Raw genomic sequence first — 25,511 nt, forward strand, 5'->3', positions numbered from 1 at the left:
ATGGGTGCGACTTGTAAGTAGTGTAATTAGCGTTATAAATAGTCTAATTAGTGCTGTGTCATCTGGTGGTAAAAGCCATCTTGTTAGTTTTGTATTTAATTATCTGAATCTATTCTGTATCTATTGTAACTCAATTGTGATGTGCCCTTTTCCCCAGCACTGCTAGTATTCTCATATTACTATCAGGATTGGACTTTAGTTTTTTGCTGCCATTTAAGTTATAATTTGGGCTGGGACCAAAAGAACCTTAGATCTTTATATCATTAATCACCAAGTACAAAATCTTAAACAAAATACCTATGTAGGCAGTCAGTCCCCAACTTAAGTACACCTGACTTACAGACTATCCCTAGTTACAAACGGACACCTGTGACCTCCAGTGGTGTTCTCAGGAGGCTGGTGATTTACTGAACTTTAGTCTCCGGATGCCCAGGGACTGCCTGTTTCTGCTTTCTCCTATGCCTGATAGATTTGGGTATGGCCCCTTACAATCTATATGTAAATCAACAAATGCCTGCTTCTGTCATTCATGTAAACAACTAATAACATTCATGCCATGACAGGAAATGCTTCCAGACTGCGCACTTTTATCTGGAGGACAATACATCACCAAGAGTTATTTCTGCCCCCCCTGCACCTGTTTTTCCCGTTTCAGGTAAGGAACTCGATTATATGAGCATTTTCATGAGTTTATTCATTTGTACTTTTTATGCATTGAAGTGAATATTGTGATATAATCATATTGTATTGGTCAGTACTACTGTACCACTGTACAACTACATGGAAGTATTAGCCAACATATTTCCTAAATATTGTCATTTACACAAATCTAGAATTAGGGCTTTCATAGGTCTGTGAGTGAAGAATGTTTGTCCACTCGATAGCAGGCCTCTGGTGGAACAAGGGCAGATATTGACAGGGCTCACAGCTCCAGTCCTCAAGACAGCACACAAACCAATGTATTTCTTTTCAAGCCAATTTGTGTCCTTATAGAATATCTCCATGTATCTTCAGACTAGAATAGAACAACATTCCTTCAGAACAATGGAAAATAGAGGTATTTGCTAAAACAGTCATGCCAGGTTTTCCTTTTTATTATATTCAGCCTTTGCATCCAGCCCAGACTGAAATGATGACTTCTCATAATGTAGAAATACTTTTGACCTCTCGCATCTGCAAATAACTTCCAACCTTTATAGGAACACAAATAATTTTAAAACTCAAACCAGATGAACAATAATTCAGACCATTAAATAATGCCAAGATTGAATTTTGAATTATGACTCAGAGACAGCACAGTAAAGGGCACTGCTATTAAATTCTAACCCATTAAACCCTGGTAGGGCATGAAATGTCCTTTGGAGAATTCCCTATTTTATTTTATGCCCTTTTACTTCTAAAATATCTTCTTCAAAGACAAGTGAAAATGAGCAGAGAAGAGTCCTATTCTGCCTGAGATGAGTCAAGTGGGAATGTCAGTTGAGGCATCCATATCTTCTGTTCTATAGTAGAGGGAAACATGTTTTTGGTGTCATATTCCAGATAATAAACTCATTTTTCATATCTATGAGCTACGGAACCAGAGACAGTTGAAGAATAGGTGGGAACTAGAGCGTTATCTGCAGCTCATATTTCCAACTATGGGGCAGATTTATTAAGCTGTCTGAAAGTCAGAATATTTCTAGTTGTCCATGGCAACCAATCACAGCTCAGCTTTCATTTTACCAGTGCTCATGAATATTTTAAAGGGAAGCTGTGATTGGTTGCCATGGGCAACTAGAAATATTCTGACTTTCAGGCAGCTTGATGAATCTGCCCGAATGTCTTTAACTGCATGTTTCTAGGTACTGTAGAAACAAACATAGAGGCACCTGAATCAACACTACCACTGCTGCCTCTGAGCTTGGCGCATCTCAGGTAAAATATGACTCTTCTCAGCTCATTTGTACATGACTTTGGAAGAGATTGTTTATTATATAATTAAACAGATTTCACATAAAAGAGGAAATTCCTGAAAGGACATTTTATACCCTACCTGACTGGACTAGTAGTTTAGTAGTTTAACCAAGGGCATACAAGTGGGCTCCAGCTGTACATCACTGGGCCTAGGTCCTGCCACTATTTACTTGATGACGACACAATGCAGCTGAGGACCCGCGATCAATGGCGATATGTGTGGGGCGCTTTTTCTGCCCTGTCTCTTCACACTGTCCAGACCTCATGGTAAATATCATTTTCTGGCACCTGTAGCAGGGTTAGTATCACTCTCCATCCCCTGTCTGGGGATTATAGAAGACTTACCTTATATACTCGAGTATAAGCCTAGTTTTTCAGCACAAAATTTGTGCTCAAAAACCCTAACTCGGCTTATACTCGAGTCAACTAAAAACATAAAGACAAAACTCACCTTTCTGACGTCAGCCATAGGTCCTCTTCTGTCTGAGACAGTCTGAGACAGAAGAGGACCTATGGGGGACGTCGGAAAGATGAGTACAGTGTTATTTTTTTTCCTTCTACAGGGGCTGGGTAGGCTGTATGCTACAGGGGTTGGGTAGGCTATATGCTACAGGGGCTGGCAGACTATATACTGGGAGGCTGTAACCAATGCATTTCCCACCCTCGGCTTATACTCGAGTCAATAGGTTTTCCCAGTTTTTTGTGTTGAAATTAGGGGTCTCGGCTTATACTCGGGTCGGCTTATACTCGAGTATATACGGTAATACTTTTTTTGCATCGTTCAGGCGCATGGCGGATCTTGGATCCTATGATACAGGTTTAGATATTCATATGTGCCTGTAGGTTCGTTATATACTGTCATCGGTAGTTTACTCCTGTGTGCTTTGATACGCTGCAACCAGCCTGTTACCTGCTTGTGTGCGACACACATTGCATTTGCATCTGTTTTCACTGGACAGTGTTCAGAGCAGGGTCGTACGGGGCGACAGGGTTCTGGCCTTATCAGATGCCACTGTCCCCAGGTGTCTTTACTTTTGGGTGACAGTTAGGCTGTATTCCCTTTCTTTTTAAGTGATTTTATTTTTGTTTTGTCCGATTAGTGTTTTTTCTTATGTATTTGTATAGTGATCAATAAAATTGGTTTCTTGACACATGATTTTTTTGTATTCATCCAGGTGTTTCTCCAAGTGTGTAGCATTCAATACTTATTATCATTCTTTTGTGCTATGGTCCCATTCCCCAGTCGACACAATGCAGCAGGCTTCACAATATCTGTGTTACCATGACTGCTGCAATTCCTATTTTGAAACTTTTTGGCATCTTTCAACTTTTTATTGAAGTTGGTTCTTTGTAGTTATGCAAACTTTTTTTCACATCCACTTGAAATGTATGTATAAAGACTTTGCGGTTAGGAGTGTTTCCTAGTTAATATTTATTTATTGGATTGCACAGCTGCTTTCGCGAGCGAATCCTTCAGCGCTTTCATTTAGCTGTTATTGCTTGTTACTGTATTTGAAACTAATTATAAAACACACACCTGCTGCCAGATGCTGCCTTTTAAGTGTGAAGGTGGAATTGCACATATGTGGATTTTTTTCTTTTAGGCTTTCAAGATAATTCAATTTTAGTATTCATTTCCACTCATCTATGAATTAGAACAGATGGGCGCTAATGTCATATCAACAAATTCTTGTTATCTTAAGACTAAGTTATTAGGTGGTCTAAATGGTGAACATCTGTTGATGTAAATAACAGCTCTGCATTAATACGTTGATGTATCTCTGTCAGAGAAAACACTTATTTATATACATACTGTGAAATGATATTCCATGCTCTGATTTTCTAAGCTCTTTCTACTTAACTGTCCAAAAGTATTAGAAGTACAGATGTGAAGAGGTTTGGGACACACTTGGTCATTAAGGTTGGGAAAGACTCGAGACCCGATTGACAAGTGCTTGATCATGAGTCGTCTAAGTTTTTCAGTGGAATCAATTATTAGTTTTACAGATTGAGAATTTATTTTGTATTATACTCTATTTTTATCTCATACAAGGGGTCATTGTATCATCAGATTAGGACAGGTCACTTTTTGAAACTATCTTTCAGATGATATAGAGGAGGTAAAGAAATTCAGAAACCTAGATGATCAAATGTCCAATCACAGCTTGGTGTTTCCTGCCAATACACAATACTACACAATGCCAAGAGAACGCACTTGGATGAGAGATATCCAATTTTTTCCCAGTTAGCCACATTATCTGGGACTTTGGTTTGGATTCCAACCAGGTCAATGACTAGTTGGAATTTATAGGTTTTAATTGTGCTTCTCCCTTTCTTACATTTGTGCTTATACAATGTATTTACATAACAGTGTACCATGCCGCACAGCGCATAACGTGCTGCAAAAAAGAGGCTTCTCTACCTTTGTCAATTCAAAGATCTACTTCTAGTATCCCTTAATATCTGCTTTATTTTAAATGTGCATTACTGCATGGACAAAAAGAACTAAAATGAAAAATCATAAATCTCGCTTCTGCTGCCACCTTTACCTACAGGCTCAGGATTCTTGTTATATTATATCGCAGTAGTTTATTTTATTACAACTGTATATTTAAACCCATTGGGATATAAAATTTGTGCATACATAAATAAACACACACACACACACATATATATATATATATTTTTCATTTATCTATTTTTTTTATGATGAACAGTAAGCACATATTTTTCCTTTTTCCTTTCAAGATGATGTTGAAGCAATACCTCTGAAGCAGTTTCCTAAACATGTTGCGGATCTACATGCAAGCAGTGGGTTCGTTAAAGAGTTTGAGGTATATCCTACAATACAGAAAATGTATTTGTAAAGTTACAATAAATGTACTAAATTGACAGGAAGACTATTCTTATCCTGTCTATTATCTATATATACATATAACTCCATTTCTCCACCCTAGTGTATAACCTCTAAATATGTGTACCCAAGTACAGGTTTTTCTATTGTGTTATAATCAGTATCAATCTGATCTTTTTATTAGCCACTGTACCAATGGTAGATTTGCTTCTCACTGCCTGCTTTCATCTGTCTATACAACTTTTATACCAGCTTACACATCATAGATCCATTGCCTATGACATATATTTATCTTTTTATTTACATATTCACATTTCCATTTTGACATGGTCATTCTTTGTGTTGGGAACTAAGTTGTATAAAGATTCAGAACTGTTTTCATTGCCGTTCCCTCAGAATTGAATCATTAATTGCAATCATTTCAGTTTACATTTAGTTTTTTGTTTCTCATTCCCTTTTATGTTCACATTGTAAAATTTATGTCATTTTTTATTCACTCCCTCATTAGACACTGAAAGAGTTTTACCAGGTAAGTATGTTTTGTTGTCATTTATTAGCGTAGTTACGTCTGTTTGATTCTGTTTTATCAGTTCTGTTTTTATAGGGGCCAGTGATAAATGACATATTCATTTTATAACATTTTTGGCCTATATCGTGTCTGTCAGACTAGTGTATTTTACCTACTAAAATGTAGAGGAACTCTGACTATACAGAACCTAATATAAGAGTGAACATTGTCTATTTTAGTGATACTTTGAGATTTATTCTTGGATTCTTCTGCAGGAGGTTCAGAACTGCACTATGGATTTAGGCATAACATGTGATAGTTCAAACCACCCAGACAACAAGAATAAGAACAGATACATAAACATTGTTGCCTGTAAGTATTTTAAAAAAAGAACTATTTATTGTGTGTATATGTATATATTGTATATTGATATATGGAGATAGAGATACTGAGGTAGTATTGAAATATTTATTCACCAAAGGAGCTCTCCACTGTATTGATGAATTCATGGAAAATCTTCTGTAGGACGGGGCAAGAAATAGGTTTCCTTGCAGACAGTTGTCTTACCTATTGTGATTTGGGATGAGGCGTGTGTGCATTTCCAAATGCCAGCAGTGTACTATATGAACAATCTGATTGTTTAGTGTACAAAACATTGGCATTAGGTGGCCTGAAATTTTGCACTTTATTTAAATAAAAGAAACATGGATTCCTAATTAATATAGGTTTAGATTCTTTCCCATAAGAGCACTGAAACCTCCACCAGATGGTGTGATATTAAGGATAAGTTCAAGGAGTGCCTGGATTCCTTTCTTGAAAATAAAAATATTATGTTTTGGGAACAAAACTTTTGGAATGGGTTTTATTTTTATTGCCAGATTTGTTTTTAGGTTGACCATCTCTATGTAGTATTATATTTTTGGCTCATCAGTAATGAAAATATATGACCATGATGCAATGATGACGTATCACAATACTGAGACTGGATTATGACTTTTCAACTTACTTTTTTTAAGATGATCACAGCAGAGTTAAACTATCACAAGTGGGAGAAAAGGATGGAAAGCCGACAGATTACATAAATGCAAACTATGTCGATGTAAGTATATATATTCCCTTAATTTATATATATACAGGCAGTCCCCTACTTGAGAACACCTGACCCTTAGTTACAAACTGACCTCTGGATGTTGGTACTTTACTGTACTTTAGCCCTAGGCTACAATAGACAGCTGTAGTAGTTATTAAAGATGTCAGCAATGAAGCCTTATAGTTAATCCTGGTTCTTATGACAACACAACATTTTTAAAATCCAAGAGGTGTGGCAGCACTTAAGGAAAGGCTTAGAACAACTCAGGTGCACAACCCAGGACCTGAACCAGGGTCCATTCACGTATAAAAACACGAAAAAATGGCAGCATCCCGAGATTTAAATGTGGCAAAATTCACACGTGTCAAAGCTACATTTCGGCTCCTTAAACCTGGAGCCTTTCTCAAGCAGGAGAAAGGCTTGAGAAATGCTCCAGGTCTAAGGAGCTGAAAAGTAGCTTTGACACGTGTGAATAAACGAGTACGTTTTTTGCCACATTTAAATCTCGGAGTGTTTATATATATATAAGATACATGGTCATAGCTTATATCCTTTTATCAGACTGAAGTCCCTAGCTAATGTACAGGGTAAGAATAGGTTCAAACAGTTAGGAGTCTCTCTGCAGCATTTCCTATTACAGATACCCTAGGAAAAATAGTAAAGGAAACATGAAGTAATATGCAAACCTTAAATGTACATGTTAGTGTGCTAACCTACATAAATTTTTTTTCTAAGGGTTACAACAAGCCAAAAGCCTACATTGCTGCCCAAGGACCACTCAAATCAACTGCAGAAGATTTTTGGAGAATGATATGGGAGCACAATGTAGAAGTTATTGTCATGATAACCAACCTGGTGGAGAAGGGAAGAGTATGTATAAAGCTGTACATTTTTAGAAATTAACTTTATTTTCCATCCTTTGTAGTCGGAGAAGCATAGACTTTGATTCTGTTTTTCTGTCTCGTTAGTCAGATGTTTAAACCATAACTGTAAAGTTACTGATAAATAATACCGTAGTGTAAGTACAGCTGGAGAGAGCCTTTGACAACAATTCCAACAAAACCTGTATCATGAGGCTGGCTTCTTCCTAGCCTGAGATCTATCTGGTATATTTAACATTGGATTCAGATTCAGATATTCCTGATGTGGGTGGGCATTTTCAGTTTGTAACATCAGCTCAGAGCAATAAAGGCAAACCAGGACAGCAAGTTTGTAAATGGCCGATCTGAAGCATGTGATGAGTCACATGTTGGTGACATCACTGAGGGTCCATGGTATCACACCAAGTACTTTCAAATGATGCAGGACAGCTTGTTGGTAAATAGAGGACCTGAAAGCATGTGACAGAATCACATATCTAAAGAAAAAGTGTTCAAAGAAGAGAACACTCACGATGTACACCACCTGCAAAGACTTGTTATGAAGTTTTGGGACAGAGATGAAGAGGAAAAGGAAAGTTGTGAGTGTAGTTAAGTAAAACATGACCTTTATTAGTTCATATAAAATTATTTTAAAAATCTGAGATCCCTCTCCCCTTAATCTCTTTCCCTAAATTTAACATGCTTGTGACATCACCACAGGTCCTACAGCCCCTCTTAAAAAGCCTCCTGTCGTCTCAAGCTGTACTATACGGCTCCCCATGGCAACCAGAAAGCATGGCAAATGGAAATTAGCCTGGGGGGCATGGTAATAGCCAGCTGCTAAACAGCTGTAGATAGCTAATTATAGTAAATTAGAGAATTGCTTATTTTTGCTTACTACAGAGTTAGGCAAAAGTTTTTATACTTTCTATTTTTCTATACTTTCTACTTTCTATTACTTTCTATTAACATAAGTTGATGATTTGCAGAGGAAATGTGACCAGTATTGGCCAACTGATGGCAGTGAAGAATATGGTACATTTCTGGTTACCCAGAAAACCACTTCTGTCCTGGCATATTACACCGTGAGAACATTTACATTGCGGAATGTCAAGATTAAGAAGGTTTGTAATTGTTAATCACAATGTATTGGTATAGGAGATTTTAAAAAGCATGCCTTTTCGTGGCTCTGTGTGGTATTGCATTTCAATTCTATTGAGCTGAGCGGAAATACCTAACCAACCACAAACAACTGTAGCACTTATTATGGAAGAAAGCAGTCAGATCCCAGACAATACCTATAGTGAAACAGGTCATTATGTGTGTTTAGACCGTTGCATAAAGTTTTTTTCCAGGACAGTTAACTGTCAATTTATGGTCTTCACACTTTGCTTCACTATAAGCTCTAAAATGTGATAGCTCATATATAGAAGTTCTGCTTTGAAGTCCATGAGTTACACTCTATTTTGCTTATCACTTTGTGACACAGTATCAATAGAATGATTTTTTAAAATGTATTTTATTGAAACTGATCCTCTTTTTTAGTTTTAGTTCTTCTAGTTGTATTGTGCAATATTTACATTATATTTAAGGGGTTTGCAAGCAATAGATCCATCGATAGACGCTTATCCTCTATCAATTGGATAGGGTCTTAGTGCTGGAACGTTCATGGGACATCCAACATGGCTTACAGAACAACTGCCTTAGAAGTCCTATAGATGTAGATAGAATCCTAGTTGGGGGTGCCAGCAATTGCGATCAGATACTTATCTGAATAGATTCTCTCCATATTCTGCATCATTATGTGAAGTAATAACGCATGACTATTAAAAAGCTTACAGATGAGTTCATTGTATTTTTCTCTTGCTGATATACATGTCAAAATATGTGTGTAAAGAGATATTCTGTGCACATGTCTCCCCACAAGTTTTTCTGTTTCCCTGATCCACGTGCCACTTTGGGCATGTCAGGAAGCAGGACAGGCATAGTCTCCGTCGGTTCAGACCTGATCTACAGATCTGAACTGGCGGAATTTGCATCCGTATTTACTAAGAGGTCGGAACATCTTAGCAGATATGGGCACCGAATTGCCAGCGAGGGGAACTTTAAGACTGGCGTTCAAAACTCTGGTTATAATGAATTCCCCCTATATGTGTCTATGTGTAGCCAGCCAGTGGTTGTGATATGATCTGACCTAATCAAATAAATATGTTTTGCATTTTCCCTCAGGGTTCCCAGAAAGGAAGATTAAATGAGCGAGTGATAACTCAGTACCATTATACCCAATGGCCTGATATGGGTGTCCCTGAATATTCTCTCCCTGTTCTAACATTTGTAAGAAAAGCCTCCACAGCAAAGCAAACAGCTAATGGACCAGTTGTAGTGCATTGCAGGTATGTTGTGACTGTCAAGGGTTAAGTAGAATTATACAGTACATTTCCTTTGGGACAGTATAAAGTTTCTTTTCAAAGCACTGGAAAGTATATGATCTCCCATCATATAAGCATATAAATATCAATATATAAGTCCAATAGCTCCTTTACAGTGATCTGCATTTTCCCATGGTGACCAGCTCTTCTGCAATAATACAGCCCAAAATCACTCATTTTCTCCGGCTAAGCCTTGCACCACTGCAATGGAGACCAAAACACAGCACTACCACATTAATAGATTATGTATGCTAACCTTTCCACATTAGACCCTCAAATTAGAGTAAACATTAGATAAATATCAGTGGGTTTGTCTTCCCCATGACTCATTTCAGACATCAAATATCAGGGTAGTCAAGGATTAGGCAGGTTTGAAGGATTTGACATCATCCTATAGTTGTAGACTACCTGCCTGCAGACAATCTGTCATTGTGTCAGACTATGTTGTAAAGGAGATATTATCGAATCATATTGCGACCGATGATTTAGAACAAGGAAAATTGTGGCTGGATAAAGGAAAGAAATAATAAAAAGGTTTTCTCAATCTTAACATCAGGGCTGTTCTTACTGGAATAATGGAAAAACTATACAAAGGGAGTAGAGGGCAGATTTATTAATTTGTGTCTGCAAGTATTGTAATGTAAAATATTATCTTAGAAATTTTTCTAAAGAAAATGAATTAAAATAAGTGGCATAAAATAGACATTCTAAAGATGAACCACAGTTATTATTCAGAATTCACCACTGTGATAAATCTTACCCTTTTATGACTATCTAGTCTAAGTATACACTGTCTTAAAATGGTATGATAGTATATATTTTGCAAAATACAATTAGGCATGGTATGCACCCATATCAGTAATGTGATTAATAAAAGATGCACATATCATTGCATTTATATTGTGATAATAACTACCTTGCCAGGATGGCTGGATATGTTCTGGCATTATTATGGTTTTTTCATGTCCAACTATAATATATATCACTTCTTTATCCACCCTTCATTATCTGTTAAGCCATGTCAGAAGCACTAAACGTTTCAATTAAAAGTCAAAGTTCAAATATTTATTGTCGCAAATATATGTATTTATAACATGACTGCATTTATTCCTGGATTTTTCCATTTATATTGCAAATAAAAGGATTAGCGTGAGTGTTACACAGTCACCCCAGGCTCTGCTTATAGACACATACTAATGTGAATGTGGAGTGAATGTATTTTCCTAATTGAAGTCAATGCAGGTAGTCATTACGTAGGTTCCTGAACAGCTCTCATATTGACTATTACTATATTATGAGTAGCACTCACTTGCAGAAATAGACAATATCTAAATGCAGTATAATGCACATTAAGTGTAAGCTAAATACATTAGCAGATAATAGTGAGATCTCTGTGTCATTGTTGGTTAGAGGTGGCATAAATTACACTGAAAAAATGAGAACAGGTCTAAGTAAGAAAATGAATATTTCACAGTAGTTAATGCCTGTATCTAATAATGAAAGTGCTTATAAAACCAGCCAGTGGTTGATATCCCCTTTTAAGGTATCCACTTAAACACATCAAAGATGGGGAGTTTAAGTTATTAGGTTAAATGTTACTCTGACTTGACCATAAGACTCTGACTTGACCCTTTGCTTGTATGGCAAGGCATGATGGCATGTAGATGAGTTACATTAACATTGCCATTCTTCATGTTTGTATATTCAATGGAAATTAACAGAAGGAGACTTTAGCGTACCAACCGATATAAAATATATTATGCCCCTATTTTAAATTTACATTTTGAGTCTCAGGCACACATATATATATATATATTCAGAGATATGCCACGCCAAAATCGACATGAAGTCTGCCTACCTACCGAGACACAAGTTCACAGAAGAGATCCAAAGTTAGTTCTGCAGGGAAAGAAAAATCTGTCCTTGTTCTTCCACTTGACCTTGCACTCTTGTCATTGTTGAGGAGATACAGTAATTTCCCATTGCAGAGTTGGAGGTTATAATGAGGCAGTCTGGGTGAACCTAATTCTTACCAGTTTTACTGTACCAATTTCGTACAGAAAGTTAAGGAACCATGCTGGGTACCAAAAATTAAAAGGGAAGACATGCAGGTGGTGCTTTGGTCTTTCAGAAAACTTTACACCCCATACATGTGAGGACTAGTATGTGATTTATACATTTTCATCTGTGCAGCGGGAAGAAAAGACCCTCAGAAACAGTCTTTTCCTTGAGACTTCTTACTCTTTTCGGTCTTCAATGTGACATTTAAATCTTTCATAAGGGTTCTCTCCCCTAATATTACTTATAGCGTCTGTTAGCCTCTTCTATCCCCCAATTGAGCCCCCTTTTTAGCTTAACATTACTTCCATTGGACATGAGCTTCCAGAAAGCGCCAGATTGTATATTCCTCATGAATTGTATATTGTATATTCCTCATGAATTGTATATTGTATATTCCTCATGAAGATCTCAGGAGGTATGCAGAAGACATGTCCTGTCTATGTAAATGGCAGACTGTACATGAATTTTACATTACCTTCTCAAATAACTGTGTTACTGTACCCTGCGATAATTCATTTTAGGTCCACCAGAAACATATTTCACTCCACTATCAGGCATAGAAATTATCTGTATCATGTCCATGGGTGGCATATTTTTCACAAATCACATTTTAGCACATTTTTTTTTGTTAATTTAGAATTTTTTTATATCTATTTATCAAATATATAAATACATGCATATCCTATAAAGCTTATAAACCATTACATGTATTTCATCTTATAAATTATACATTCCCTCCCCATAACCCTCCTCTCCCCAGTCAAGGATGACAAGCAAGAGAGAGAAAAGAAAGAAGAGAAAAAAAGGGTAAAAAAACAAGCAACAAAGACCTTCTTCTAGTTTGACTCAGAATATTCTTATCCTTATTATTTCCCCCCATAGTGAATTCATACTTTTTCACCATCATTACATAATTTTCGCCAATGTTCAGTCTCTAATTTTCTTTCCCCTTTCCAAACTTTAACTATAATTAAACTACCCAAAAAACAACATTTTACATATTAATCATTTTACAATATTAGGCAAAACTAAGTGTATATCTAAGAATTCCTACAATAGGATCAAAAGGGAGATTAATGACCAGTCACCGATATATCTATTCATAAATTTTTCCCAAAAATGTTTTAACTTTGGAACAAAGTCAGAGCATATGATTAATAACAAGCCAGTCGCTTGCAGCAATCACAATTGGAATTTGCTCTCACCCCTACCCTATAAAGAAAATAAGGTGAATAATATACCCTATATATAATATTAATTTGAATAAACATAAAATTATCATTTATAGAAACCAGCCTTACCCCCATGTATATATTCTCCCAACATTCAGGCTTTAACCCATTATTGTTTGCATACAAAAAAAATGTGACCAGTAAGCCTTTAACCAGTTTTCTTGGATTTACAGTAGTTCATATTTCTCCATCTGTATTCCAGTGCAGGGGTTGGAAGAACTGGAACATATATTGTCCTGGACAGTATGTTGCACCAAATCAAACAAGAAGGAACTGTTAATGTTTTTGGATTCCTAAAACATATTCGGACTCAAAGAAATTATTTGGTACAAACAGAGGTAAGAATATAGTATACATAATATACATATATAGCATTATAAGTAGCCACCTACCGTATATGCTCGAGTACAAGCAGACCCAAGTATAAGTCAAGGTACCTAAGTTTAACGCTTAAAACTGGGAAAACCTATTTACTAGAGTATAAGCCAAGGGTGGGAAATGCATTGGTCACAGCCCCCCCCCCCCATTATATAGCCTGCCAGCCCTTGTAGTATGTAGTCTGCCAGCCCCTCTAGTATATAGCCTGACCCCACCGGGGGTCGCCTAAAGCCATCTGAGCCGCAATTTTATTGTGTTTTTACTGCGATTTGCATGGTTTGGGGTCACCACAACATGAGGAACTGTACAGCCCCTCTAGTATTTAGCCTGACAGTCCCTCTAGTACAGTGATGGTGAACCCTTTAGAGGCCGAGTGCCCAAACTGCAACCCAAAACCCTGCTTATTTATCGCGATAAATAAGCAGGGTTTTGGGTTGCAGTTTGGGCACTGGGCCTCTAAAAGGTTCGCCATCACTGTTCTAAACCATATTGCCATATTTGGTGCCAAACAAAAATTAAAGCAGTAACTTCAAGGAAAAACGGAGATAGCCGGAGCACTAAAATCCAAAATCGATTTATTGGGTATCCATTAAAATAGTGCACATCTTGTGCATAAACGGTGCAGGTTATATAGGCAGAAACCTATGCGTTTCAGCTCGCTACGTAGCCTTAGTCATGGTATAGCATTACAAAGTTAAAAGCAGCACTTTAACCCCTTAACTACTTGGCCTTTTTTAGTTTTTTCACTTCCATTTTTCACTCACCAACTTCAAAAATCTATAACTTTTTTATTTTTCCACATAAAGAGCTGTGTTATGGCTTATTTTCTGCGTAACAAATTGCACTTCATAGTGACAGTATTTAATATTCCCTGCCGTGTACTGGGAAGCAGGAAAAAAATTCCAAATGCAGTGAAAATGGTGAAAAACCACATTTGCAACGTTTTCTTGTGGGCTTGGATTTTACCGCTTTCACTCTGCGTCCCAAATGACATGTCTATTTTATTCTTTGGGTCGGTACGATCATGTGGATACCAAGTTTGTATAGGTTTTATAATGTTTTCATACATTTAAAAAAATTAAAACCTCCTTTACAAAATATTTTTTTTTTATTTTGCCATCTTCTGGCGCCAATAACTTTTTCATACTTTGGTGTACGGAGCTGTGGGTAGTGTCATTTTTTGCAAATTTTGATGACGTTTTCATTACTATAATTTTTGGGACTGTGCGACCTTTTGATCACTTTTTATTAATTTTTTTATATTTTTCAAAATGGCAAAAAAATGCCATTTTCGACTTTGGACGCTATTTTCCATTATTGGGTTAAACACAGTGAAAAAACATTATCATATTTTGATAGATCGGACATTTTCGGACGCGGTGATACCTAATGTGTTTATGATTTTTACTGTTTATTTATATTTATATCAGTTCTAGGGAAAGGGGGGTGATTTGAATTTTTAGGTTTTTTTATTATACTTTTTTTTTTTAAACTTTTTTTTATTATTACTTTTACTATTTTTCAGACTCCCTAGGGTACTCTAACCCTACTTAGTCTGATTCATCCTATCATATACTGCCATACTACTGTATGGCAGTATATGTGGATTTTACTCCCCATTCATTACAATGTGCAATTAGCACATTGTAATGCATGGGTTAAAACGAAGTAGCCTCGGGTATTCGGAACACCCGAGGCTACCATGGCGACGGATCGTCGCTCCCCGTTACGTCATTGGGCAGCGATGATCCGCGACAAATGGGCGGCATCTTTTTTAAGCCGCCGGCAGCATTGCCGGCGGCGATCAAGGTGAAAACACCCACGAGGTGAAAACACCCCCTCTCCATGCAGCGGGACCCGGCTAGTACGGCGCACGTCGGGAAGGGGTTCAACACCATGGTACACCTGAGCAATCAAAGGCTTCTAACGTCACATCCGGTTACACCAACGCAGTCAGATCTACTTTTCATATATATTGTTGAATACAAAGTATTCAATAAATAAATTAATAAATATACGCTAAATCATTTTTGGAATTCATGCCGTGGGGATACCCAGAGTTTAGGGCAAGAATCCAGAAAGCCACCCTTCTTAGGAGGAGTTTTCTCCAGTTTCCTCCTCTAAGTGGTCGATTAACATGTTCGATACCAAAAAAGGAAAAACTAGAGAGATTTTTGTTGTGCATATCTATAAAGTGTTTAGCGGCTCCTGAAGCATTGGAGTCGCCGTTTTTAATGCTCGTGAGATGCTGAGCTATCCTTGTTTTTAATTTTTGTATTGTGCAACCAACATAAATGACAGAGCAACACGTGTATTGAATGATGTACACCACATATTGCGTATCGCAGTTAATAAAAGTTTTTATCCTCCTTCTTGTGTTGGTATCAATTTTGAATTCTAGCGTTCTGTTAGCTGCATATACGCACACGTTACATCTGTTGCCTCCACATTTGTAAAAGCCTGTCACAGATAACCAACTTCGAGGGCTGGCACTGGTATTAAAAAAATGCTGGGTGATAAAATATTACCGAGAGTTTTACCACGTTTAGCAACGCTTCTATGGCCATCCTTCATAACCTCACACAGTATATTATCCTGATTAAGTACAGGAATATATTTTCGAATAATATTTTTAATTGTGTTAAATTGTGCACTGTAAGGGGTGCTGAAGGTAGGTATATGTGTAGTCGTTTGATTAGAGATGGGAGTATCTCTTCTTTTTAATAATTTTTTTCCTATTTATTGTTTCAGCTTTTTCTCTTGCATTTTTTAACATAGATGGAGAATATCCCCTCTTTCTAAGTTTACTTTCAATATTAGATGACTGTGCATGAAATTCCACATCGTTTGAACAAATGCGTCTTGCTCGTAAAAATTCACCCTATGGGATCGCATGCACAGTATGTGGGGGGTGGCAGCTAGATGCAGGCAAAATGGAGTTGCCTGCTAGAGGAGTGGAAAACATGGTAGTAATAACAGTTCCACCATCAGGTGTGACTTTCAAGTCGATATCCAAAAAGTGTATATTAGTGGACGGTTGTTCAGATGTAAATTTTAAATTAATATCGTTGTTATTGATATATGCAACAAACTCCGAAAATAACTCTGCTTCCCCATTCCATACCATGGTGTCATCCACATACCTACCATAAAAAATGATATTCTGTAAAAAAGGATTGTATGTGGAAAAAATAGTTTTTTCTTCCCACCATGCCACAAATAATTTGGCTAATGATGGGGAAAATTTTGAGCCCATCGGGGCACCACAAACTTGTAAAAAATATTCACCATTAAACATGAAAAAATATTGTTCAGTAAAAATTCAACACAAGATATTAGAAAGATTTTTAAATCTGGATCAAATTGACTGTATTTAATTAGGTGGTAGTGAATGGCATGGATGGCCAGGGCATGGGGAATGCAGGAATATAAATTGACGACGTCACATGTACCAAAAAGAAAAGACTTTTCCCATTTAAATTCATCAAAAATTCGCAACACATCTGAACTGTCCTTAAGAAAACCCGATGTTCTGACCACGAGTGGCTGTAGGTGTCGCTCATTGAGAGACCCAATGCCTGAGATGATTGGTCGAAGTGGGGGAGGAAAGACATTTTTATGAGTTTTGGGAAGGCCGTGAAATATGGGCATACTCGAATTTTCGATGACTAAATATTTAGCAGTTTTAACATCCAATACCCCCAGAGATAAACCCTCATTGATCAGTTGATTTATGGTGCACATGGCAGAAGGTGTGGGATCTAATGGAAGTTTGACATATGTATTAGGATCATATAAGATATCCCTCGCCAGTTGCACATACAAATCAGAATCCATCACAACAACTGATCTTCCTTTATCCAATTTTCGGACTATAAGGTAAGTATTTTTCTTAACTGTGTGCATGGCTTTGAATTGTGCATCACTAAGGTTACATTTTTTAGTACATCTCACAGGCTGAATTGTGTTATTTAATATATGTAACTCCTTTTCCACTAATGTCTGGAACACTTCAAGCGCAGGTACTCTAGATTTTATCGGATAAAAATCATTGTTAGTCATGGCATATTTCACATTAGAAATGTCAACAGTTGAAACATCTTTGAATTCACTGAGCTCATGTAGAACAGGAGGTCAGTGAATTCATTATCTACCTGAGATACAGGAGAGACACCAAATATAGAATTGTCAGAATCCTCAATGGAAGAATTATCGACAAAAAAATGTCTTTTCACAGTAAGTGACCTAACAAAACGATTAACGTCCAGGAGGGTCTGAAAAATATCAAAGTTCTGGGACGGAACATAATTCAGGCCTTTGGCCAAGACAGATAACTGGTCCTCCGATAGAACTGTAGGCGACAGTACGATGACATTATCTAGTGATCCTGATTCAGCAGGTAAAGCAGGTAAAGCAGTAACTTATTGCTCCCTGTTCAACAACTTTCAATCATATTGGCCCCCTGAGGACAGCAGCACAGTAGAAAGATAGAAAACTTTCATCATTTTAGCTTCTTTCCAGCTGTACACAGAGAATCGTGGGGCCAGCAGGAAGTCCTCCAAAAATAATTCGACCATGTCTAATTCTCCCTCTTCCTACAGTCCCAAGTAGCAAAGTCAGTATCAAAATATGACTGAAAGCGGCATCTTTTATGTTGCTTGGAACTGCAGGAAGATTCTTTGAGTCTTGTCTGGTGTGCTGGGGCGATGGCCCGGGTGCCCACAAAAAAGGCTCTGAGTGCCGCCTCTGGCACCCGTGCCATAGGTTCGCCACTACTGCTCTAGTATATAGCCTGCCAGCCCCTCTAGTATTTAGCCTGACAGTCCCTCTAGTATATAGATTGCCTGCTCCTCTGTAGTAAAAAACAAAACACTGTACTCACCTTTCCGGAGCCCCCTGTAGGTCCTCTTCTTGCTTCGGATCCTCTCTGGGTCTATCGGCTCTCTTTGGGTCTTCGCACTCAGCTGGCACACACAATGACGTCAGCGGCTTGCCGACGTCATTGTTTGTGAGCCGCCGGCATCACGAGGGGACCCGAAGAGGAGCCGAAGAGGCATCAGAAGCAAGAAGAGGACCTACGGGGAGCATCAGGCAGCGTCGGAAAGGTGAGTACAGTGTTAATATTTTTTTATAGACTCTAGTACAAGCCGATTTAGGGTTTTTCAGCACAAATTCAGCAAATATACGGTATATTTTATCATCAATATGTGGTGATAATCTCAAGCCTAGCCTATAATATTGACAATAATAATACATCTTTATTTAAAACTATCCTATTTCGCAGCACTTTACAAATCCTGGGGGAAATATACAAACAGAATACGATATTACAGAGTCAGATGAGACAAAAGGAGGGAGCTGATCACTAGTGCTTACAATCTATGTATCTGTTTGTTTGTCTGTTTGTTAATTGAATATCTATTTTATATGTATTTTATATGTATGTGTACTGTGTGTAGCTATAACTATTTAAACTATTGATATGTAGTGATATTTTTAAAGGGGGCTTGTGGCCATAAATCATAATTAGGTATGTGCATAATATGAAAGGCTGTGTTGATTTCGGCTTGTCTAACTGTTCATGTGGTCTCTCCTGGCCTTGATTTGAATCCTTACTGTGATGTTACTATGTTGTCCATCTGTGATGTAGACAAGCTGGAAGGAGGGAAGGAAGGCCACAGAAATTAGTTGGCCCATTCTTGCAGTCTAGCACATAAAGAATGGTAGGCACCTAAATGATCTGCTTGCTCGGCTGTTAATGAGCATCTGACATGGACAAAAGACATGTTAGAACAAGCAGCTAACATGGTCTTTAGCTGCGGCAATGTGTGCTCAAAATGCAGACACTGGCAGGGGGAAAGATGAAAGCTGTTGCTAGTGCAGAAGGAAACAGAAATGGACAGACAGGAAATGAGTGTGATGTGGGGAGCAGGGCCGGCTCCAGATTTCAGTGGGCCCCTGGGCGACAGAGCCTCAGTGGGCCCCTTTGCAGTGAACTCATGGCAGTATTAAAAATTCAGAAACTAAAACACTCTCCAGTTCCCTGAAATATTCCCTAGTTTATCATCCCAAACAGCCGCGTCACGGTCATGTTTTGAGGTCATTTAACCAACAGGGCGAACCTAAAAAAAATGGTGCCCCTCCTCTTTGCTAAGTAATAAAACTGAAGCTTCAACTCAGCTGCTGCAGAACCTCATAATACACACCTCAGCTGCTGCAGAACCTTATAATAATCACCTCAGCTGCTGCGGAACCTCATAATACACACCTTAGCTGCTGCGGAATCTCATAATACACTTCACTACTGCTGCCGAACATTGTAATACACACTTCGGCTGCTTCAATGCATAATGCGCAGCTCATCTGCTGCAGAACCTCATACAACACATCACTGCTGACACAGAAGCCTCTCTCCTTCTCATGTACATTATAGGTGATTAATATTTTTAGTCTATATGCAGCAAGACATATACAGTCAGACACACATGCAGACAGGTGCAGCTACATGCAGACAGCTACATACAGACAGGTGCAGCTACATGCAAACAGATACATACAGACAGGTGCAGCTACAAGCAGACAGATACATGCAGACAGACAGACAAGCATGGAGGCAAACACACACACACTGACAGAAAGATACATGAAAACAGACACACATGCAGGCAAACACATCATCACACATACAAAACACTCACTATATGTATCAGTAATACATATCCATACATGTCACATACTATCACACACCCTGTGGTTTCTGCAGCAGCCCTGGCGTCACACAAAGCAATCTTCATGCTTCTCCTCCTCCACCTCTTCGTCCCGATTTCTTAGCTGCCAGACTTCAGCTTAACTGCAGCTCCATGTGAAGAGGTGATGGGGGGAGGGTTTGACCTATAATGTGCTGCATCACACAGGCAGCTCTGTAGCCTCTGCCTATTCTGCGCCTTGTCCGAGTGGGGGAGATACAGTGCAGGATACAGCACTTCCTCAGGCCTCTCAGGAAGTGAAGATGTGCACAGCCTGTGTGGGCACCCAGCAGCTCTCTGGGCCCCGGCACTTGCCCAGGTATACCAGGTGCTGGAGCCAGCCCTGGTGGGGAGCATTGTTGTATATTATACTGAAACTTTTGGCTGTATTAGAATTTCTTTATTTACTGGGCTGCACCTCAAGAGCTTAGAGGAGTTCATTACACACAACCTGATGTGCAAGGACTCATGTGAATTGTAGTCTTAGCATGTAAATACACACTGCAGAAAATTAAAAATCTGGGTGGGATCGTTGAATAGGTAAAAAACATATTTTTTTTAGTAATGGAATGTGATTTTCCACTTTTTGATGACTTTGAAAATGTATATAACATATAATAAATGAACAGCGGCATTTTTAGAATTGCTAGCTTAGACAGCAGTACCATAAACACATATGGCTAGACTTGTCAACATCTGTCATTGTAAGACAATAATCTTTCATGATCTTACATTGAAAATTACAAAGTGATACCTTATATGTGTCTACGTGGGACTAGGGAGGAAATTCTACTATCCACTACAGTGTGTAATCTAGCACAGATTAAATATAATACACTTCTCAGATTACCATTTGGCCATTTGGAAAGCTGGTTCTTATTCCTAGGATCCCTCCAGATTTAAAAGGGACCTCCTCTAGAGATGAGCGAGTATACTCGTCCGAGCTTGATGCTCGTTCGAGTATTAAGGTACTCGAAACGGCTCGTTGCTCGGACGAGTATTTCCCCTGCTCGAGATCGAGCATTTCATTAAAAAAACACAGTGAAGAACAATGAAGAATAGAATAAAAACAGTGAACACAGTGAACACAGGATCATTTAAGTGAAAAAGACAGTGAAGAACACAGTGAAGAATAGATTAGAGATGTTCGGCACATCTGCTTACTAGATACGCGCGGAACGGCAGCAGGGAGACATCAAGCAGCAGGGAGACATCAGGCAGCGGGGAGACATCAGGCAGCGGGGAGACATCAAGCAGCAGGGAGACATCAAGCAGCAGGGAGACATCAAGCAGCAGGGAGACAGACATCGGGCAGCACGGGGGGAGACAGACATCGGGCAGCACGGGGGAGACAGACATCGGGCAGCACGGGGGAGACAGACATCGGACAGCAGAATTATAATAATAATAATAATCTGACCTCATCTCAAACAGATGGAGAATGTGATCTATGGCAATACCCATTTTGAGAGATAACAAAACTCAGACTTCCATCCGAAGATAAATCAAGTCTTAAATGCCCAGAGTCTCAAAGCATCTTCACTGATCTTGGGTTTAGCTTTATTAATGCCATGTCACAATAACAAACACTTCTTCATGAAATATTCATTGACCCTATCCAGTCTGACAGTACTGAATGCATGACCAATGTCTTGTGATTCTGGCGGATGGCTATAATTGGCATACGTACAGCCGGTTTACATCTGCCCTAAACATTCCTGGAAGGTGAACCTATTCTCGATATATAGAACATCCTCATCAAATATGCCCAAGCTTCTGGTAAAACTGAATTTGTGGGCTTAGGAGAGCTGTCTTTGGACAGGACATAAGATAAAATGTAATATTAACCTTAGAAAAAAGCTGGGAGGGTTAATAATCACGGTCTGTGACCTTCCAGGAAGAACCTTCTCAGAGCGAGCATCGAGGACTCCCTCTAAGTGTGCAATGCTTTATAGTTGGAAGGATGGAGACAGGATGGAGACACGGGGGAGACAGACATCGGGCAGCACGCGGGAGACAGACATCGGGCAGCACGGGGGAGACAGACATCGGGCAGCACGGGGGAGACAGACATCGGGCAGCACGGGGGAGACAGACATTGGGCAGCACGGGGGAGACAGACATCGGGCAGCACGGGGGAGACAGACATCGGGCAGCACGGGGGAGACAGACATCGGACAGCAGAATTATAATAATAATAATAATCTGACCTCATCTCAAACAGATGGAGAATGTGATCTATGGCAATACCCATTTTGAGAGATAACAAAACTCAGACTTCCATCCGAAGATAAATCAAGTCTTAAATGCCCAGAGTCTCAAAGCATCTTCACTGATCTTGGGTTTAGCTTTATTAATGCCATGTCACAATAACAAACACTTCTTCATGAAATATTCATTGACCCTATCCAGTCTGACAGTACTGAATGCATGACCAATGTCTTGTGATTCTGGCGGATGGCTATAATTGGCATACGTACAGCCGGTTTACATCTGCCCTAAACATTCCTGGAAGGTGAACCTATTCTCGATATATAGAACATCCTCATCAAATATGCCCAAGCTTCTGGTAAAACTGAATTTGTGGGCTTAGGAGAGCTGTCTTTGGACAGGACATAAGATAAAATGTAATATTAACCTTAGAAAAAAGCTGGGAGGGTTAATAATCACGGTCTGTGACCTTCCAGGAAGAACCTTCTCAGAGCGAGCATCGAGGACTCCCTCTAAGTGTGCAATGCTTTATAGTTGGAAGGATGGAGACAGGATGGAGACACGGGGGAGACAGACATCGGGCAGCACGCGGGAGACAGACATCGGGCAGCACGGGGGAGACAGACATCGGGCAGCACGGGGGAGACAGACATCGGGCAGCACGGGGGAGACAGACATTGGGCAGCACGGGGGAGACAGACATCGGGCAGCACGGGGGAGACAGACATCGGGCAACACGGGGGAGACAGACATCGGGCAGCAAGGGGGAGACAGACATCGGACAGCATGGGGAGACTTCAGTGGAAGAAGAGGAGCGGATCCCGGGACAACGTATCACCCCGACAAGTAAGCAGATGTGCAGAACATCTGTAATCTATTCTTCACTGTGTTTTTCACTTAAATCATCCTGTGTTCACTGTTTTTATTCTATTCTTCACTGTTCTTCACATCTGTTAACTTGTCGGGAGATAATATACGCGCAGAACAGTGAAGAATAGATGGCAGATGTTTGCATACATCTGCTAACTTATCAGAAGACATTCTTTTTCAATTAAATAACACATTTTATTCCCGAACCATGGTCCCTTTGAAAAATGCTCGGGTCTCCCATTGATTTCAATGGGGCTCGTTATTCGAGACGAGCACTCGAGCATCTGGAAAAGTTCGTCTCGAATAACGAGCACCCGAGCATTTTAGTGCTCGCTCATCTCTAACCTCCTCTATTCAATAGAAGTAAGAATTAATTTGGAAGCCTTTGCTCGAGTACCCTCCGCCACACGCTTTTCCTCTGCATATTCATGTCTTATGTCTTTTCCTTATGACCCTGACCCCCTGTGGTAGAGGGAGGTTGCAACATTGAATTGGTTTAATTGTAAATTGTAATTCCAGTATTACTATAATTCACCTATTTTATTAATTGCACAGTAAGCAAGCAAACCTCTGCTTTTGGGGTCCTAATTTATCATTTTTCTTTTGGGGGCTATTTGGAGGGGCTATTAAAACAGGTTCTGATGCAAAAGAAAATTATCCCCTATCCACAGTTTATGAAACCTGAGGATCTGACTGCTAGGATAGAGGCAACGAGGACACAAATCACCTGAAGTGCTCCAAATGGAATGGAGCAGACATGTGCATGCTCAAACAAGGCTCAAAGCAGTACGGTGCTGTGGATAGTAGATTATAGTCTTTTGTTGCATAATGCCTTAAAATAAAGCCTTTGTCATGAATTGGGATTACTCCTTTTAAAAGTACTAAAAAATTGGCATATACGGTAACAATAGCAACACAGCACATAAAACAAATAGGGGCAGGTTTACTAAGAACAGTGTGCAGGTTACGCCATATTTAGGATTTGTGGCGCCCGTTCTTCATGAATCTGGCGCACCCTGTACTGCTCCGTTTTATTTAGTGCACTTTTAACATGGGGCTAGCGACACATTTCTGTACGACTTTGCATGATAAATGTGGCGCATTATCCGACTGAGCACCGGAACCCCCACTGCAGAATTCAGTGCAGAATTTTGTGTTGCATTGGGTACAGTGCAGCGTGCACCAGAAATGTGTCTCAGACACATCTTAAATACCTGAGTAAGCAGTTTGCACTGATAAGAACAGGTAATGCCCGAAAGAAAACTGGTGCATAGCCTTTAGTAAACGCGGATCATAGAATCCTTAGGCTAATTTGTTACATTGGGCAGGAAAATATATGTTGGGCATAGATCTTATTTAGATTTTTTTTTCACCCCTTCAGGAACAGTACATTTTCATTCATGATGCTCTGGTTGAGGCCATTCTGAGCAGAGAAACAGAAGTAGCAGAGAGTAACATTCATGGATATGTTAATGCTCTCCTAACAACGGGCCCATCTGGGAAAACGAGACTGGAGACACAGTTCAAGGTAAGTCATGTGCTATTTAATGAACTGGATTTGACTCACATTCCTCTATTATTATGATTTTTCTATTAAATAGTAGTCTCTGTGTAAATTATACATGTTTAAATATCATTTTCCAGCTTTAGCGTAACATTCACCTTGAGCTTTGTAAAAAGGCCTAATCATAAATTCACTAGTGGACATTCTATTTTTATTATTGATAGAATTCTGACAAAATGACACACTGTAAATAATAAGAAGCCATTCTTACAGAATGAATGGGAAACAGACGCACATTCCTTCTTATTTATTAGCACATGGCGCTTGCAATGAAAAGCAACCCTTTTTTATGGAAGCCTTGTATACGGTAACCTCGCAAAACAGACAATGTACATCTCACAACCAATTGTAAGAGCAGCAGACTGAATCAGTAAACACTTTTCATAGCAGGAAATTTTAGTAAAAAAGAAACCTTCCTATTTAGAAGATCTAGACAAAAATGTACTAACCTCAAGTAATTTTATTAAAATGTATTAGTAGATACACCTCACCTAAAACATGGTCATATAATTAAAGTTATTATATATATATATATATATATATATATATATATATATATATATATATGTATGTATACACACATTTATATTGAAAAAAAAGTATTTTTTTTTCCAGTTGCTTAGTGAACCCAATATCCTCCAGTGTGACTACTCGACAGCATTAAAGGCACAAAACCGGGATAAAAACAGAACCTCCTCCATAATCCCAGGTATGCGCCTTACAGTATATGGTTATTTTCTTTTACCGTATAT

The 25,511-nt window shown here is 38.8% G+C and overlaps 1 protein-coding gene across 8 annotated transcripts in view; it reads left to right on the plus strand.

Moving 5' to 3' along the window:
* The window catches only part of PTPRZ1 (protein tyrosine phosphatase receptor type Z1), a 147,679-nt gene that overhangs the window by 109,725 nt on the left and 12,443 nt on the right, over window positions 1–25,511 (plus strand). For 6 of the 8 annotated variants that reach the window (XM_072146988.1, XM_072146990.1, XM_072146992.1 and 3 more), the window contains 11 exons: window positions 564–655; window positions 4,705–4,790; window positions 5,319–5,339; window positions 5,594–5,690; window positions 6,335–6,417; window positions 7,144–7,278; window positions 8,258–8,392; window positions 9,498–9,661; window positions 13,193–13,328; window positions 24,577–24,723; window positions 25,375–25,468. In XM_072146988.1, the coding sequence (XP_072003089.1) occupies window positions 564–655; window positions 4,705–4,790; window positions 5,319–5,339; window positions 5,594–5,690; window positions 6,335–6,417; window positions 7,144–7,278; window positions 8,258–8,392; window positions 9,498–9,661; window positions 13,193–13,328; window positions 24,577–24,723; window positions 25,375–25,468 (1,190 nt within the window). The remainder of the gene's footprint in view (window positions 1–563; window positions 656–4,704; window positions 4,791–5,318; window positions 5,340–5,593; window positions 5,691–6,334; window positions 6,418–7,143; window positions 7,279–8,257; window positions 8,393–9,497; window positions 9,662–13,192; window positions 13,329–24,576; window positions 24,724–25,374; window positions 25,469–25,511) is intronic. The other 2 variants (XM_072146987.1, XM_072146991.1) reach the window with 1 other exon arrangement.

The sequence above is a fragment of the Engystomops pustulosus genome, chromosome 4, assembly GCF_040894005.1.
Source record: "Engystomops pustulosus chromosome 4, aEngPut4.maternal, whole genome shotgun sequence".
NCBI lineage: Eukaryota > Metazoa > Chordata > Amphibia > Anura > Leptodactylidae > Engystomops > Engystomops pustulosus.